Raw genomic sequence first — 16125 nt, forward strand, 5'->3', positions numbered from 1 at the left:
GCTCTACACAGGCAATATACAGCACAGAGATGATGTAACTGCTAAGTTTACATTGTAATATATCAGAGTTTGCAAAGGCAATTGGTGCATGGATTTATGTCTATTTAGGTTTATATTTATGCCCCAACTTCTGCTTTAGGCATCCTATGCTTTCTTTCCCAGCACTGCTTTACTGTCAATGTCTTGCACCAGACAGGCCAAGAAGTACTAGGTACCTCTAACTAGACATGTGATTCTACCCCTATGTCCACAAATATAGCACTAAGCAGCTAATTGCCAGCTCTGAGCACTGTGTCACATGGTGGTGGAGGGGCAAATAAAACTTACAGGTAAGGGGATTTTATAGTTTTTTAAAGTTTTTACAAAGCTTGGGATAAGGAATTGCTTATTTTTATTGCCGTTTGAGTGATTTCAGCTCACTTCTTACCCCTGTGAAAATAAGACAAGAAATTAGGGTAATGGTTGCCACTGGGTCAAAAAGATACAGACAGCAATAAAGGTCTGACAAGAGTTCTAACCTTTCCACTTTTAACTTTTGTTTTGTTGCAATCTTCTTCCCAACTGGAGCAATTTCTAATTACTTCCCAATGATGTACCAAAAGGCCATACAGTGGGGAAAATAAATATCTCATCCCTTGAAGATTTTGTAAGTTTGCCCACCTACAAAGAAATGAGGGGTCTATAATTTTTATCAGAGTTGTATTTTAAATAATAGAAACAGAAAATCAACCAAAAATCCATAAAAAAATACGTTATAATTTGAGTTGCAGTCCAGTGAGTAAAGTAAATATTTGAACCCAAAGTAAAATATGAAGTATTACTTGGTGGAGACACCCTTGTTGGAAAGCACAGAGGTAAGATGTTTCTTGTAGTTGGTTACCAGGTTTGCACACATCTCAGGAGGGATTTTGGTCCACTCTTCTTTACAGTTCTTCTCTAAATCCTTAAGGTTTCTTGCTTGCCGCTTGGCAACTTAAAGTTTCAACTCCCTCTATAAATTTTCTTTAGGATTAAGGTCTGGAGACTGGCTAGGCTACTCCATAACCTAATGATCTTTTTCTTGAACCAATCCTTTGTTGCCTTGGTGGTATGTTTTAGGTCTTTGCCATGCTGGAAGACCCATCCACGACCCATCTTCAGTGTTCTGATTGAGGGAAGAAGTTTCTCATACAAGATTTTACAATACATGGCCCTCTTCATTGGTCCCTCAATGCGGCAAAGTCAGCCTGTAGCAGAGAAACAGCCCCAAAGCATAATGTTTTCACCTCAGTGCTTGACTGTAGGGATGGTGTTCTTAGGGCCATAGTCAGCATTTTTCTTTTTCCAAACACAGCGAGTCGAGTTAATGCCAAAGAGCTCAATTTTGGTCTCATTTGACCACAGCATTTTCTCCCAATCTCTCTCTGAATCATTTAGATGTTCATTGGCAAACTTTAGACTGGCCTGTACTTGTGCCTTCTTGAGAAGGGGGACCTTAGGGGCACTGCGGGATTTCAATCCATGATGGCGTGTTGTGTTACCAATGTTTTTTTTGGTGACTGTGGTCCAAACTGCCTTGAGATCATTCATAAACTTCTCCTGTGTAGTTCTGGCTGATCCCTCGCTTTTCTCATGATCATCCTTACCCCCACGAGGCGAAATCTTGCACGGAACTCCAGACCAAAGGCAATTGATGGTTATTTTGTACTTCTTTCATTTGCGAAAAATCGCTCCAACAGTTGTCTCCTTCTCACCAAGCTTCTTGCTGATGGTCTTGTAGCCCATTCCAGCCTTGTGTAAGTCTACAACCTTGTCCCTGACGTCCTTTGACAGCTCTTTGGAAGAAAGAGATTCTGTGGACAGGTGTCTTTTATACTCATAATGAGTTGTTAGGAGCACCTTCTTAACCACTTCTAGACCGGAAGGATTTGCCCGCTTAGTAACCAGGCCATTTTTTGCAATTCAGCACTGTGTTTCTTTAACGGACATCTGCACAGTCATGCAATGCTGTACCTAAATAGAATTGATGTCCTTTTTTTTCCCACAAATAGAGCTTTCTTTTGGTGGTATTTGATCACCTGTGCGATTTTTATTTTTTTGCACTATAAACAAAAAAAGAGCAACAATTCTGGAAAAAAAACAATATTTTTCACATTGTGCTATATAACATTCCCCCAAAAAAATTAAAAATCTAATTTTTTTAACATTTTAGGCCAATTTGTTTTGTGCTACATATTTTTGGTAAAAAAGAATCACAATAGGCATATTTTGAATGGTTTGTGCAAAAGTTATAGCATCTACTAACTACGGGAAAGATGTGTGTCATTTTTATTGTTTTTTGTTTTTTTTTTACTAGTAATGCGATCTGCGATTTTTAGCGGGACTGCAACATTGTGGCGGACAGATCAGATCCCTAACTTAAATTTTTGACACTTTTGGGGGGACCATTGACATTACTACAGTAATCAGGGCTAAAAATATGCTGTAATAATGACACTGGCAGGGAAAAGGTTAACACAGTGGGTGATCAAGGGGTTAAATGTAAGCCTAGGGGAGTGTTTCTAACTGTGGGGGGATGGGCTTTTGAAATGATCACAGAGACCTGTTCTCTGTGATCATTCCAGAGAGAAGAACGGTCAGCTGTGTTTACAATCAGAGCCCCGTGCATCGGAGTCCCCGCTGCCAAGTGGGGGCGGGAGCGCGCAGCCGGGCGGTGCGCGTTTGCCCTCTAGCAGCAGGCGCGCGACAAACGTAAGGCCTACGTCGGTTCGCGCAAGAGGGGGTGCCTGCCGCAGTATATCTGCGGGGGGCGGTCTGGAAGAAGTTAAATTGACAGGACTACTCTGTGTTCCACATGAGCACATACTATGTAGCCAGTCTGTGGGAGCCAGAATTATTGATGGTTGGTAGGAGATCAAATACTTATTTTACTCACTGAACTGCAACTAAACTTATAACATTTGTATCATGTGTTTTTTTCTGGATTTTTGGTTGATGTTCAGTCTATATCCTTTAATATATACCTATGATATCAATTATAGACCCTTCATTTCTTTGTAAGTGGGCAAACTTACAAAATCTGCAGGGGATAAAATAATTATTTTCGCCACTGTATGTACCTGACAGGGGTTCCATCCCTTCCCTGTTGTAGAGTGCCACAGCAGGATGTTTGAATAATACTGTGTAAAAAAAGGAAGGGACAACACCCAAATTCTGCTAAACTGCTGAAAATGTAAATATAAAAACATCATCCCAAAATCTCAAAGAACTAGCCCATAAACACATTCAAAAAACCAACACCCATTATTCTCTATTAATTATCTATCTCTTTATCATGGAGCTGATAAGTGAATTATATATTAGAATAATACATGAAAAGAATATACACATATATATATATATATATATATATATATATATATATATATATATATATATATATATATATATATATATATATATATATATAACACATATATATATATAAAAGAAAAGCATAATGCAATTAAGCAGCCATGAAATAGAAACTCCCAACAGTGTGATTTCCTTTACTTAGACATTGATGCATATTATTTCACCAGTACCTCCACCAGATATCATGTGTTCTTGAAGATGAATGGGTGTTTTTAAATTGTTTTCCGGATAAGGGTTTGTGATTTTTGTGATGCTGTTTATATTGTTGATATAATAAGATAATGCTCTGGTATACATTACATACTAAAGAAACAAAAGATTCTGCAAAATTTAAAAGCAGACATAAAAAAAAAAAAAACACCTGCTTTCTGCATCCACATGATGAAATACTCCACTGATTTCAAGGATTCCAAAAATATATTGTCATTAAACAATCACCGATCATACAATGAAAATCCAGGCATAGATTTACACAAAACATAAATCAACACTCACATATCAACAATTAAAAATATTACCTAAATACGTATATGAAAAAATCGAACACACATCTAAAAATAAAGTCGTCTTCCCCTGACTTTTTAAATGACTGAATTTAAATTCCGCACTGCTCAAGGAAAAAAAAGTATTTTTTAAGCAATTTGAACGAGCCGTATTGCTCCTATAGCACTAGACGACAGCATCACAGAAAAATAAAAAAATGATGATGACAATGTATAACAGTGATGGTGAACCTTGGCACCCCAGATGTTTTGAAACTACATTTTCCTATGATGCTCAACTACACTCAGAGTGCATGAACATCATGGGAAATGTAGTTCCAAAAGATCTGGGGTGCCAAAGGTCGGCATCACTGATGTAGAACATGGGTTGAACCTGGAGAACAACAGGTGATGTACCTTGTAAGGGATTCTTCAGTAACCTGGCAAAAATGTGTTTACTTAAAACCCTAAACCATAAATGTAGTATATTGCAGTTTACCAATCCTTAGATGTGGTGGCTACATTTTCTTTTTTAGGCTTTTTTCCCCTCTGTATTCACCTAGTGATTTAGCCAGTAGCACACCTCACACTCTGGATAAAGGAGCACAGGGGCACCTTTGGACAGCAGCATTACCAGTCTGGGGGAAGGGGAGTGTTAAATGTACTAGCAGATTTAAATACACTAACACATTTAAGCCAAACTTCAGCTCACACTGCAGTTACAGCAACAGTTTTTTTTTCTTTTGGGGAAAAGGTTTTATTTGAATAAATAAATAAAAGCTGACCACTGCAGGCACCCCTGTCAGTGGTAAATGGTTTGCCCCAGCACTCTAACTGATAAATTTAAAGTAGAGCTTGTTCTTTTGAAAAACAATAGACTTATTGGTTAGATCCCCAGATTACAATAGAAGAAAGAAAGCCTAAAAAAGAAAACAAATGCAGCCATAACATCTAAGGATTGTTAAACTGCAATATACAATGTAAAAATTGTTTTCTTTTTATTGCCACTTTAAATAAGATCAGAATAGCCCTAGTTAGTTATTTTTTTTCCCATCAAGATGTGTGGTCAGCATTTTATCTCCCTTTAGGAAAAAACATTAGAAAGGGTTCCCACCTTGTCTTAGCAGCCTGACAGTATGGATACTATGTTGTACTATGACAGTATGGATACTATGTTGTACTATGACAGTATGGATACTAGGGCTGTGCATCTTCACTTACCTCACGATTCGATGCGATTACGATTATTAGGGTCGCGATTCGATACGATTTGATTCCGCGATGCATCACGATGCATCACGATTACTGCCCAATGCCCATGCCCAGCCCACTGCCCAATGGTTTTTAAAACTTTATAAAAAAAAACAAACAATCAAGCAGTCACAAATAAAAGAATCCTTTTTATTTTCATTTGCTTCAAAGGACACTTTCCTGGACCCTGTCATGGCCTGCAAGCCCTGCATACTTTAGTGCACTTGCACTGCAAACATATAGGAAGGTCTGAAAATGCAAACAGCATAGCAGAGACAGACAACAACACTAGTATTTTACTAGAAGTAACAGTAAAATTAGTAAAAAAACTGTAGTAGTGCAGTTTACTGCTTCATAAAAGAAAATATTAATATAAGCCAGGCCTACCACCATTTAAAGTACAACTAAAGGCCAAACTTTTTGGATTTTGGATAAAGTTTGGCCTATAGTTGTACTTTAAGGCAAGCCAAGATAGAAGAAGCCAGCCAGCCAGCCAGCCAGCCAAGCTAATATTCTTGTGAAAATGGTCATCATAAATTCCCACAAAACATTATATATAAATCCTTTTATGTGAATATTCATTGCAATAAATTCCAGGTGTGCCATAACCTGTCCTCTACAAAACAGAGCACTTCCTGACTAGTAGCAAACATCAAGGGTGAACCTGGCAATACTGCACTGCTGCATAACTTCCATGTTCACCGTGATGTTTGTTTCCCTCTGCAACTGCCAGTCAACTCAAGTGAGTTGATGGATTGGCTGCTAGAGGGGAGTTACAAATATAAGCTTTAAGCTTATCAATTCACTTATGTCACTTTTATGTCACTTACTTTACAGAAAACGTTACCTGTCCTGCAGACAGTCTCTGTCTCTACCACGATTAAACCCAACTGAAGCCAAGCCAAAGCCACCATTAGAGGAAGGAAAACCCTTGACAGAGTAAATCATCAACTAAAGCTTAAACCTTGAGTAAATCAATTCAATTCATGGGATCACAAAAAAACACACAACACGATTGTCTGCATCAGAATCATGAGAACTGAAGAAAGGTTTGGCATTGCCACACTGGTACAACTCAAGGCATATAGGTTAGGTCAGGTTTGTGTGTATTTGTGATCCAGTAAAGATTTAATCAAGGTTTTATGCTTCAATGTATGATTGATTTAATCTTTCAAGGATGTCCTTTCCTGTACCGTGGCTGCCTGGCTTGCCTTCAGTTGTCTAGATACACTTTTACCTTTAGTATTTGTTTGGTTGAGGGAACCCCCTACACTTGCTATTGCTACAGAGTACAACAGACCAGCAGACAGACATGCGTTGCAATAATTTCCAGGTGTGTGCCATAACCTGTCCTCTACAAAACAGAGCACTTCCTGACTAGTAGCAAATATCAAAGGTGAACCTGGCAATAGTGCACTGCTGCATAACTTCCATGTTCACCGTGATGTTTGTTTCCCCCTGCAACTGCCAGTCAACTCAAGTGAAGTGAGTTGATGGCTGCTAGAGGGGAGTTATACAAATATAAGCTTAAGCTTAAATAATTATCAATTCACTTATGTGAATGGACCATTTTTGAAAACAAGCCATTCTCCATCTCTCCAGTGCTAGAAAAGCTGTAAAAAATATAAAATGTTCCAGGTTCACTGCGATTGTGTTTGCCCCTGCCATTGCCAGTCAACTAAACACAATGTGTGTGTGTGTGTGTGTGTCGTGACTACTCAAAAGCTTATACGCAGCCTCATCAGCATCAACTCAACACACACACACTGTGTGTGTGTGTTGAGTTAATGCTAGAGCTGCGTTATAAGCTCTTGAGTTGTCACGACAGTCAGTCAGTCAGTCACGTTACAGAAAGAAAACTTTACCTGCACTGCACTGAGCAGCACTCTACCATGTCGATTACATCTGTAACTGAAGCCAAGCTAGCCAACAAGCCACCATTAGAGGAAGGAAAATCCTTGAGAGAATAAATTGTAAACTGAAGCTTAACCTTGAGGAAATCCTATGGGGGTCACATTCACAAACTCACAAATATAGTATATTACACAAGAATCCACAATTGGTGTTTGTGATCCAATAAGATAAGATTTACTCGAGGTTAAGCTTCAAATGTACAAGTTATTTCTCTCAATGATTTTCCTTCCTATAATGCTGCACCGTGGCTGGCTTGGTGTCAGTTGTCTAGAAGAAAATACACTTTAATATTATTTATTTGGTTGAGGGTTAAATGAACCCCTAGTACTTGCCTAGACACTTTTAGTGTGAAGCAACGGAACGGATTATGGATTGGAAATGGACACATTGGACAGGACAATCTTCAAAAACAAACCATCAGTGCTATAAAGCTATAAAACAAGACTGGTGATGTGACTGACTGGTGACTGGCGGCAGACTGAATTAGTAATTACTAATTCATTAAAAACAGGAATTAGTAATTATTTCAGTGCTTAGCATTTGGGAACATGTAGGTTTTTCTGTAAGAACACTAGATGATCCACATGCTCAGGTTTAAGACTGCTTCTTTTCGCTGTTATAACATCTCCTGCAGTAGAGAAAACCCGCTCTGCAGATACACTTGTACCTGGGATACACAAGTATTGCTTTGACAGCTGAGAGAGGAGGGGGAATATGACCTCATGCTCACGCCACCATTTTAAAGGGTCCTCAGTGAGAGGCAGAGGTGGGGCTTTACAATATTTTTCCATTTCGTCTTCTGCCTTGGCATAGGGGGTCTTAGGTTCTATTGCACCATCAGTGAAAGACTGCCCCAGCAAAGTCATGAGCAGCGATGTTGTGGCCTTTTTTTTGGGAGGAGAATGGCTGTCCTCAATGTGTGTTGTTTCTTCTTCCACAGTTGCTTTTTCCCTAGGCACTTCATCCACATTTGTCCTTCTATTAGATGTAATCTGTGTGTTTGAACAAAAGATAATAGTATAAGAAGAGCTGAACTGACTAAGAGTGTGATTCATTGATGAGGTGTGGGAAACTGCACGGTAATCCATACCATACAGTTCCACTTCCCAAACCGCATCAGTGAATCAGGGCATGTTATTACACAACACAATGTAGCTGAGCTTCTAGCTGTCTGGCAGGAAACATGATGAAATTCTAATTACCTCCAAAGATGCAGCCTCCTCAGTCACTCCTCTGTATATCTCCGATCTCTCCTCCTCTGTGAGAATAAAAGGCAGTCCTTTAAAGCGAGGATCCAGAGCAGAGGCTGTATGAAGGATCTTCTTCTCTGCCTCACTGCTGTACCTCTTCAGGAGATCTGTTTTGATTGCATTCTTGATCTCATGGGTCATGGCTGTGTCTCCCATGGTGTCTTTCATGCTCTGGAGCAGTTGTGCATTTAGAGGGGCAATGAGAGACACTGTTGGGTTGCGCTCTTCTGACATCAGCAAGGTTGCATCCTTCATTGGCTTTAATGCACTCACAGCGTCCTCTGCATTTGACACATCTGTTTCATTGAGAGTGCAGAGATCAGACTCTCCTTTTCTGACTTCTGGAGACAGCAAGGTGGCACAAACTGCAGGTTGTTGTTCTAAGAACCTCTCGACCATGTCATATGCGCTGTTCCATCTTGTTGGCACATCAGTTATTAGCTTATGATTCTTCAGGCCCAGACATTTCTGTTTCTCTTTTAGACAGTGGCTTGCTCTAGTGCTGCGATGGAAGAATGTGGATATTCGTTGCACTCTGGCGAGAAGCCTGGAGAGCGTGGCCCCTTTCAGTGCCCCCTGGCATGCAAGATTGAGTGTATGGGCAAAACATTTAACATGAGGAAATTTACCAACTTGAGCTGCAACTATCATGTTCGCCGCGTTGTCGGTCACAAGCACTACAGATTTATCAGACAGCTGCCATTCTTCCACAACATGAGACAGTAGCTCTGCCAGATGAGCACCTGTGTGAGACTCATAAATGGCTCTTGTTTGCAACACATGTGACAAGACCTGCCAGTCCTTAGTAACGTAATGTGCTGTTATTGTAACATAGGACTCCGTTGTGACCGACGCCCATGAATCACACGTTATTGCGACTCGACTGGCTTGGTTCATTGACGCAAGTACCTGAGCTTTGGTGTCGTGGTAGAGTGCAGGTATAACGTTTTCTGTAAAGTGCCTGCGTGATGGGATCTTATAACGTGGCTCTAGCGTCTTCACAAGGTAGCGAAACCCAGCGTTGTCCACGAGGTCCTTGGCGATGAAAGCTGCCACAGCTTTGGTTAGTTTCTTCCCTTTTTCTGAGTTGGGCGGATAAGTTGACAGTATGGCATCAATTCTTGGCTGATCTGGGTCTAGCAGTCTTTCCTTGGCAGTGGTGGCACTGCTGGTGGCGACAGGTGGTACTAACTCAGAGTGAAAACGGCTAACATGGTTTCTCAAGTTCGTAGTATTCCCTAGGTATTTAATTTTTGTGTGACAGGCTTTACATACGGCGTGTGTCTTGTCCAACTCACGCTTCCCTGTGTGTTCGTAAAATCCGAAATGTGCCCAGATGTTTGCTCTTAAAACGCTAGGTGCATTTTTTATCTCTCGATCTTTTTCTCCTTCTGCCATATTTACCACCATACTACCACGTATGTGACGGAGACGGATGACGTAAGTTGCCAAACTCTGTCAGTGTTTAAAAAAAAATAAAAAAAAAAACTTGTAAACTAAGCCGCAACAAATCAACCAAGCAACATCTTTCATAAAATATGACTGTCTGTCTGTCTGTCAGACTCCCTTCCTTGCATGCACTGAGCCAAAACCCCCGGGGCCCCCCCTTACCCCACAGCTGCCTGTGACAGTGACAGTGACACTGACAGAGACCCCCCTCCCCCCACAGCTGAGCTGACTGCAGCCTGACACACTGACAGAGACCTGGGTGGATGTCCCACACCTTCCCCAATCCCCCACAGCACTGACAAACACTGAGAGTGAGTGAGTCCCCCCCTTGCCCAGACCCCCACACTGACAGAGACCTGGAAGTCCCACACCTTCACCAATCCCCCACAGCACTGACAAACACTTGAGTGAGAGTGAGTCCCCCCTTGCCCAGACCCCCACACTGACAGAGACCTGGATGTCCCCCACACCTTCCCCAATCCCCCACAGCACTGACAAACACTGAGTGAGTCCCCCCCTTGCCCAGACCCCCATAGCTGACTGACACTGACAGAGACCCCCAGGCCTCCACTGACACTGACTGACCCTCCTGGCTGCCAGACTGCCACAGCAGAACAGTACCCCCGTGCCCCGACCGACCGTCCCCTGTCCCAGGCCCCCCCCATCACAGACATCCCCCAGAGATACAGACGAGAGACCCCCATGAATGATTACACAATTATTTGTTCGGACATACCTGCTGTGTGACTGTGTGGGTTGTTGTGCACTGCATTGCAGAGGAGGACAGGTGCTGTGCTGCTCTCTGGGCTCTGTGGCGGGCGGCTGGCGTCACTGGCAGTGGCGTGGCGGCTGGGCCTCCAGGGCCTGTCAGCTACGGTGAGGTGAGGTGAGGCTGGCGGCGCTGGCTGGCTGCGATGGGGACGCACTTGGGGCTCCTCGCTCCTGTGTGTGGACTCACTGGACTGGCGGCTTCTGGCTTGGATGGCTGGCTGGCTGGCTTCTAGGCCGCAGGTGGGACGCCGATACACGCGGGGGATGTCTTGCTGCGCCTCGGCCCGGGTCAAAGAGGCGGAAGGGGAGGGGAGGGGCGGAGCCTTTTTATTAAGCTCCCGCCACTAACCCACCAATCAGCTGCCGATCCTGCGATCTTGTGATTTTTTTTTTCCCTTGCGCGATAGGGCGTGGCCGCTGCTGATGACGTCATTTCGTATAATCGATTATGCCGGCAGCCCGCATCGATGCAGAATCGCGAAGGGTCGAATCGCGATGCATCGATCTTTCGATTATATTCCCCAGCCCTAATGGATACTATGTTGTAGTATGACAGTATGGATACTATGTTGTAGTATGACAGTATGGATACTATGTTGTGCTATGACAGTATGGATACTATGTTGTACAATGACAGTATGGATACTATGTTGTAGTATGACAGTATGGATACTATGTTGTACTATGACAGTATGGATACTATGTTGTACAATGACAGTATGGATACTATGTTGTAGTATGACAGTATGGATACTATGTTGTACTATGACAGTATGGATACTATGTTGTAGTATGACAGTATGGATACTATGTTGTACTATGACAGTATGGATACTATGTTGTAGTATGACAGTATGGATACTATGTTGTACTATGACAGTATGGATACTATGTTGTAGTATGACAGTATGGATACTATGTTGTACTATGACAGTATGGTTACTATTTTGTAGTATGAAAGTATGGATACTATGTTGCAGTATGACAGTATGGATACTATGTTGTAGTATAACAGTATGGATACTATTTTGTACTATGACAGTATGGATACTATGTTGTAGTATGACAGTATGGATACTATTTTGTACTATGACAGTATGGATACTATGTTTTAGTATGACAGTATGGATACTATGTTGTACTATAACAGTATGGATACTATTTTGTAGTATGACAGTATGGATACTATGTTGTAGTATGACAGTATGGATACTATGTTGTACTATGACAGTATGGATACTATTTTGTAGTATGACAGTATGGATACTATGTTGTACTATGACAGTATGGATACTATGTTGTAGTATGACAGTATGGATATTATTTTGTAGTATGACAGTATGGATATTATGTTGTACTATGACAGTACCGATACTATGTTGTAGTATGACAGTATGGATACTATGTTGTACTATGACAGTATGGATACTATTTTGTAGTATGACAGTATGGATACTATGTTGTAGTATGACAGTATGGATACTATGTTGTACTATGACAGTATGGATACTATGTTGTAGTATGACAGTATGGATATTATTTTGTAGTCTGACAGTACGGATATTATGTTGTACTATGACAGTATGGATACTATGTTGTAGTATGACAGTACGGATACTATGTTGTAGTATGACAGTATGGATATTATTTTGTAGTATGACAGTATGGATACTATGTTGTAGTATGACAGTATGGATACTATGTTGTAGTATGACAGTACGGATACTATGTTGTAGTATGACAGTACGGGTACTATGTTGTAGTATGACAGTATGGATATTATTTTGTAGTATGACAGTATGGATACTATGTTGTAGTATGACAGTATGGATACTATGTTGTAGTATGACAGTATGGATGCTATGTTGTACTATGACAGTATGGATACTATGTTGTATATTAAGAGCAATATCTGCATCCATGTACTAGTACTCTGTAATCTACACTAGTGTTTATCTTATTGTGTAAGGTAGGTGCAGAGGCTGACACTTCAGTGTTGCTTTTGAAGTCCTCTTCTTTTTTTCCCCTCAAAATATGACATGTTTTTTAAAAAGGAACTTCATTCTTAACCCCCCCCCCCCAAAAAAAAAACAACATCCCCAATTGCCACTTACCTTTTGATGCTATTTTTTATTTAGGAAAAACATGCTCACAAGCCCAGTGAATCTTATGTTGTACTGCCCCAAGCCACCAAAACTCTTACCAAGAGCTTGCTGTCTCTTCTTGTTTCTTGCACCTGGCATGATTTTGATGTGGTAACAGGCTCACCCTCCTCCTATGCAGTCTGTTATACTGCAGCCTCCTGGGATATGTGATGTTGGTATCCCAGGAGGCTTCAGCAAGAGAATTAATGTCATTCTCGCCTAGGGGTAAATAGAGGCGATGGGCAGGTCAGCTATGAAAAAAAAAGGTGGTTGGTTAGGCTGCTGCAAAATTTGATTTAAAATTGAAGGTCTGCTTTATTGAAGTGGCAATGTTTACATACATCCAATTGCTGCAGTGAGTTTTTACACAGCACAGATAAAACATTTTTACAGTAATAATCTCTGTAAATAATTTCTGTATTTTTGCAGTTGTTTTGTAACATATTTACGGAAATAAAATAAAATTCAGCACACTATTTTCCATATAATGTAGAGGCCCATCTCCTATTCCAAATATGTGTATGGTAAGTGTACTGTGTGATATACCTTTCTCAATTCTAGAACACAGCCTACACTTGTACACAAACAGCATTTATGGTGTCGATTTATTGGCACTTTTCAGTGCTTTACTGTCACTGGATTTATTATGTGTTTTAATTGCTTGCACCTGGGAGCAAATAGAGGTTTTCTGCTTGCTAGGATGTTGTACTAATGAGCGTTTGGTTATGCCTGAAATCTGAAAAAGGACATTTTCAGTCCTTGTGGCTAACTTTATATATTATAAGTATGCTGTACTAATAGTTACCTTACAAAATGAAATGGTTATTTAAATATCGTTCCCTGTTTTCCACATATTTGCGGAAATATATGTATGCTATATTTATATTGTTATATTGCCAGAATGATAACATAGGTGGCACAGGTCACCTTAATTTGGAGGTTGCTTACCTTGTTAGTTGCTATACTAACAAGGTCAGGTGTGGAGATAGCAGTCAATATGTACTTAAAGTGATACTAAAGCCTTGTTTTTGTTTTTTTTAAACATGCTATACTTACCTGCTCTGTGCAATGGTTTTGCACAGAGCAGCCCGGATCCTCCTCTTCTCAGGTACCTTGCCGGCGCTCCTGGTTCCTCCCTTGCGTGGGGGCATCCAAGCAGGCACACTCCCAACCCGCAGCTCTGTGTGTCCATTCACACACGGAGCCGTGGTTCAGCCCTGCCTCCTCCGTCTCCTGATTGGTTCACTGGCTTTGTTGACAGCAATAGAGCCAATGGCTCCTGCTGCTGCCAAAAGCCAATTAGGAGTCTGAGTCCCTGGTGATGCAAGGCTCTCGTGAACATTGCTGGATCGAGAGGGGGCTTAGGTAAGTAATATGAGGGTCTGGGGTTTTTTTTTTAGAATGCATGAAGGTAAAAAACCTTGTGCCTTTACAGCCACTTTAAAAAGAATATGAACTCTGGAAGCTATGCCCAAGAAAATGAAGGCAGTGGGCAAAAAGCTAGTCACAAGTATTGCCTGTGGTCTCCTTGCAGTCGATCCTTTCCAAATTATAGCTTACCATTCTTTGTTCTGCACATGTGTGGAGGCATTCATCTTGGTAAAAGTAGGGCCCCACTTCTTCATATTGGAACCATCAGCAAAAAGAACAGTAAGTAGCATAGTATTGACATAACTAAATTTCACTCCAAATTTCTGAGATGAAGAACCAGATGCAGCAGTACCTTAGATCTTTCACTGCATATTTACAAACGTAAGAAACAGGAGTGCCAGAAAGTGTGCTGCTATTTCTCACTAGAAATAGTTAGATCCTCCCTTAGGTTTATTTGCAGTATTTGGCCTTTATTAGGAGATTTGGTCTCATTCCCAGTTCCAGAAAAGATAGGGAAAAAAAACAACGAGACCATAGACCAAACTAAAACTGATAGAAGTTCTACCCATTCCCTGCTCTAAAGCAAACAAAAATCTGAAGTTACAGGATATAGATGTCTTACTCTGTGGAACCCTTTAAAGTATTTACCGCAAAGAATACATTTTTACATAATAATAACTGATGAATGAATGTTAACTTTTGTAATTTTTGTTTTTGTTGATTTTTTTAGGCCAAGAATGCCTGAAGAGTGCAAGAGGCCTGTGCTCCCACCGCAGCCCCTGTCCTCAGAATGCTCTCGTCACTGTAAAAATGGCCATTGTACACCCACTGGAAAATGCTGTTGCAATCAAGGATGGGAAGGAGAGTTCTGTCGGATGGGTTAGTAATCTTTCTATTATGAATACCATGCTTTTACTATGTGTTTTCCATTAATTTGTCATCATCACCACAGAGAAATACTCTGAACTATACCCAGATTCATGTAACTCGAGAGAAAAGGATTATAGGGATTTAGGGACATTACCAAGCAAAGTGACGTAAATGTTGTATGCGTTTCCGGGTGCCTCAGAATATATATAATTTGGGACCTTGATACTTTTGTAGCTGTAATTTTATTGTGGTGGATCAATGCTGGAAAAAGCCCAATGTCTCTGTGTAATGACATTTTGCATACCATATGACATATGAGCCATACTGCTGTCTCTCTACCATGATGGGAATTTTCTTCTGTTGATTTACTCTACAGCACCTAGATTTCTGCTAATCTGATATTATGTTTTGTTTGGAGTTTTGTTAATGGTCTATATTTTAGTGTATTAAATACCAAAAACAATAATGATTTATACAGTGATTTCATGAAAAAAAAAAAAAAAAGGCTGGTCCTTTACAACTCCATATAAAAACATACACATCTACAACTTATAAAAAGTTCAGCTTTGCCAGATCAGTAAAAACATGTTTGGCTATTTACTGTAGGATATATAGATACAGTATATAGATACCATATATATGCCTGAGATACATATTTTATCATTTTAAATAAGGCCAAGAACAGCACGGAAAACACATAATAGCCATCCAGAAATTTTTAGCCAATCTAACTTTAATAAATGAAAATGTTATTGGTTGATGACCTATCCACACTTTGTACTTAATCCTTTGCACTGCCTCTTTAAATAAACTGGGTATTTACCCATGTGCAAATAGCCAGAATAATCATTTATAAATACAGTACCTTGAAAAAGTATTCATACCCCTTGCAATGTTCCACATTTTGTCATGTTACAACCAAAAACGTAATGTATTTTGTTGGGATTTTATATGATAGACCCACACAAAGTGGCACATAATTGTAAAGTGGAATGAAAACGATAAATGGTTTTCAAATGTTTCAAATAAATATCTGAAAAGTGTGGCGTGTATTTGTATTCAGCCCCCCTGAGTCAATATTTTGTAGAACCACCTTTCACTGTAATTACAGCTGCAAGTCTTTTTGGGTTTGTCTCTACCAGCTCTGCACATTTAGAGAGTGAAACTTTTGCTCATTCTTCTCTGCCAAATAGCTCAAGCTCTGCTCATTCTTCTCTGCCAAATAGCTCA

The 16125-nt window shown here is 40.4% G+C and overlaps 1 protein-coding gene across 1 annotated transcript in view; it reads left to right on the forward strand.

The window, feature by feature from the left end:
* HHIP (hedgehog interacting protein) overlaps positions 1 to 16125 on the forward strand; it is a 169960-nt gene that overhangs the window by 147121 nt on the left and 6714 nt on the right. The window contains exon 12 of the mRNA XM_082248303.1: positions 14756 to 14904. Within this exon, the coding sequence (XP_082104429.1) occupies positions 14756 to 14904 (149 nt within the window). The remainder of the gene's footprint in view (positions 1 to 14755; positions 14905 to 16125) is intronic.

This window comes from Pelophylax lessonae, assembly GCF_965119305.1.
Source record: "Pelophylax lessonae genome assembly, chromosome: 1".
Lineage (NCBI taxonomy): Eukaryota > Metazoa > Chordata > Amphibia > Anura > Ranidae > Pelophylax > Pelophylax lessonae.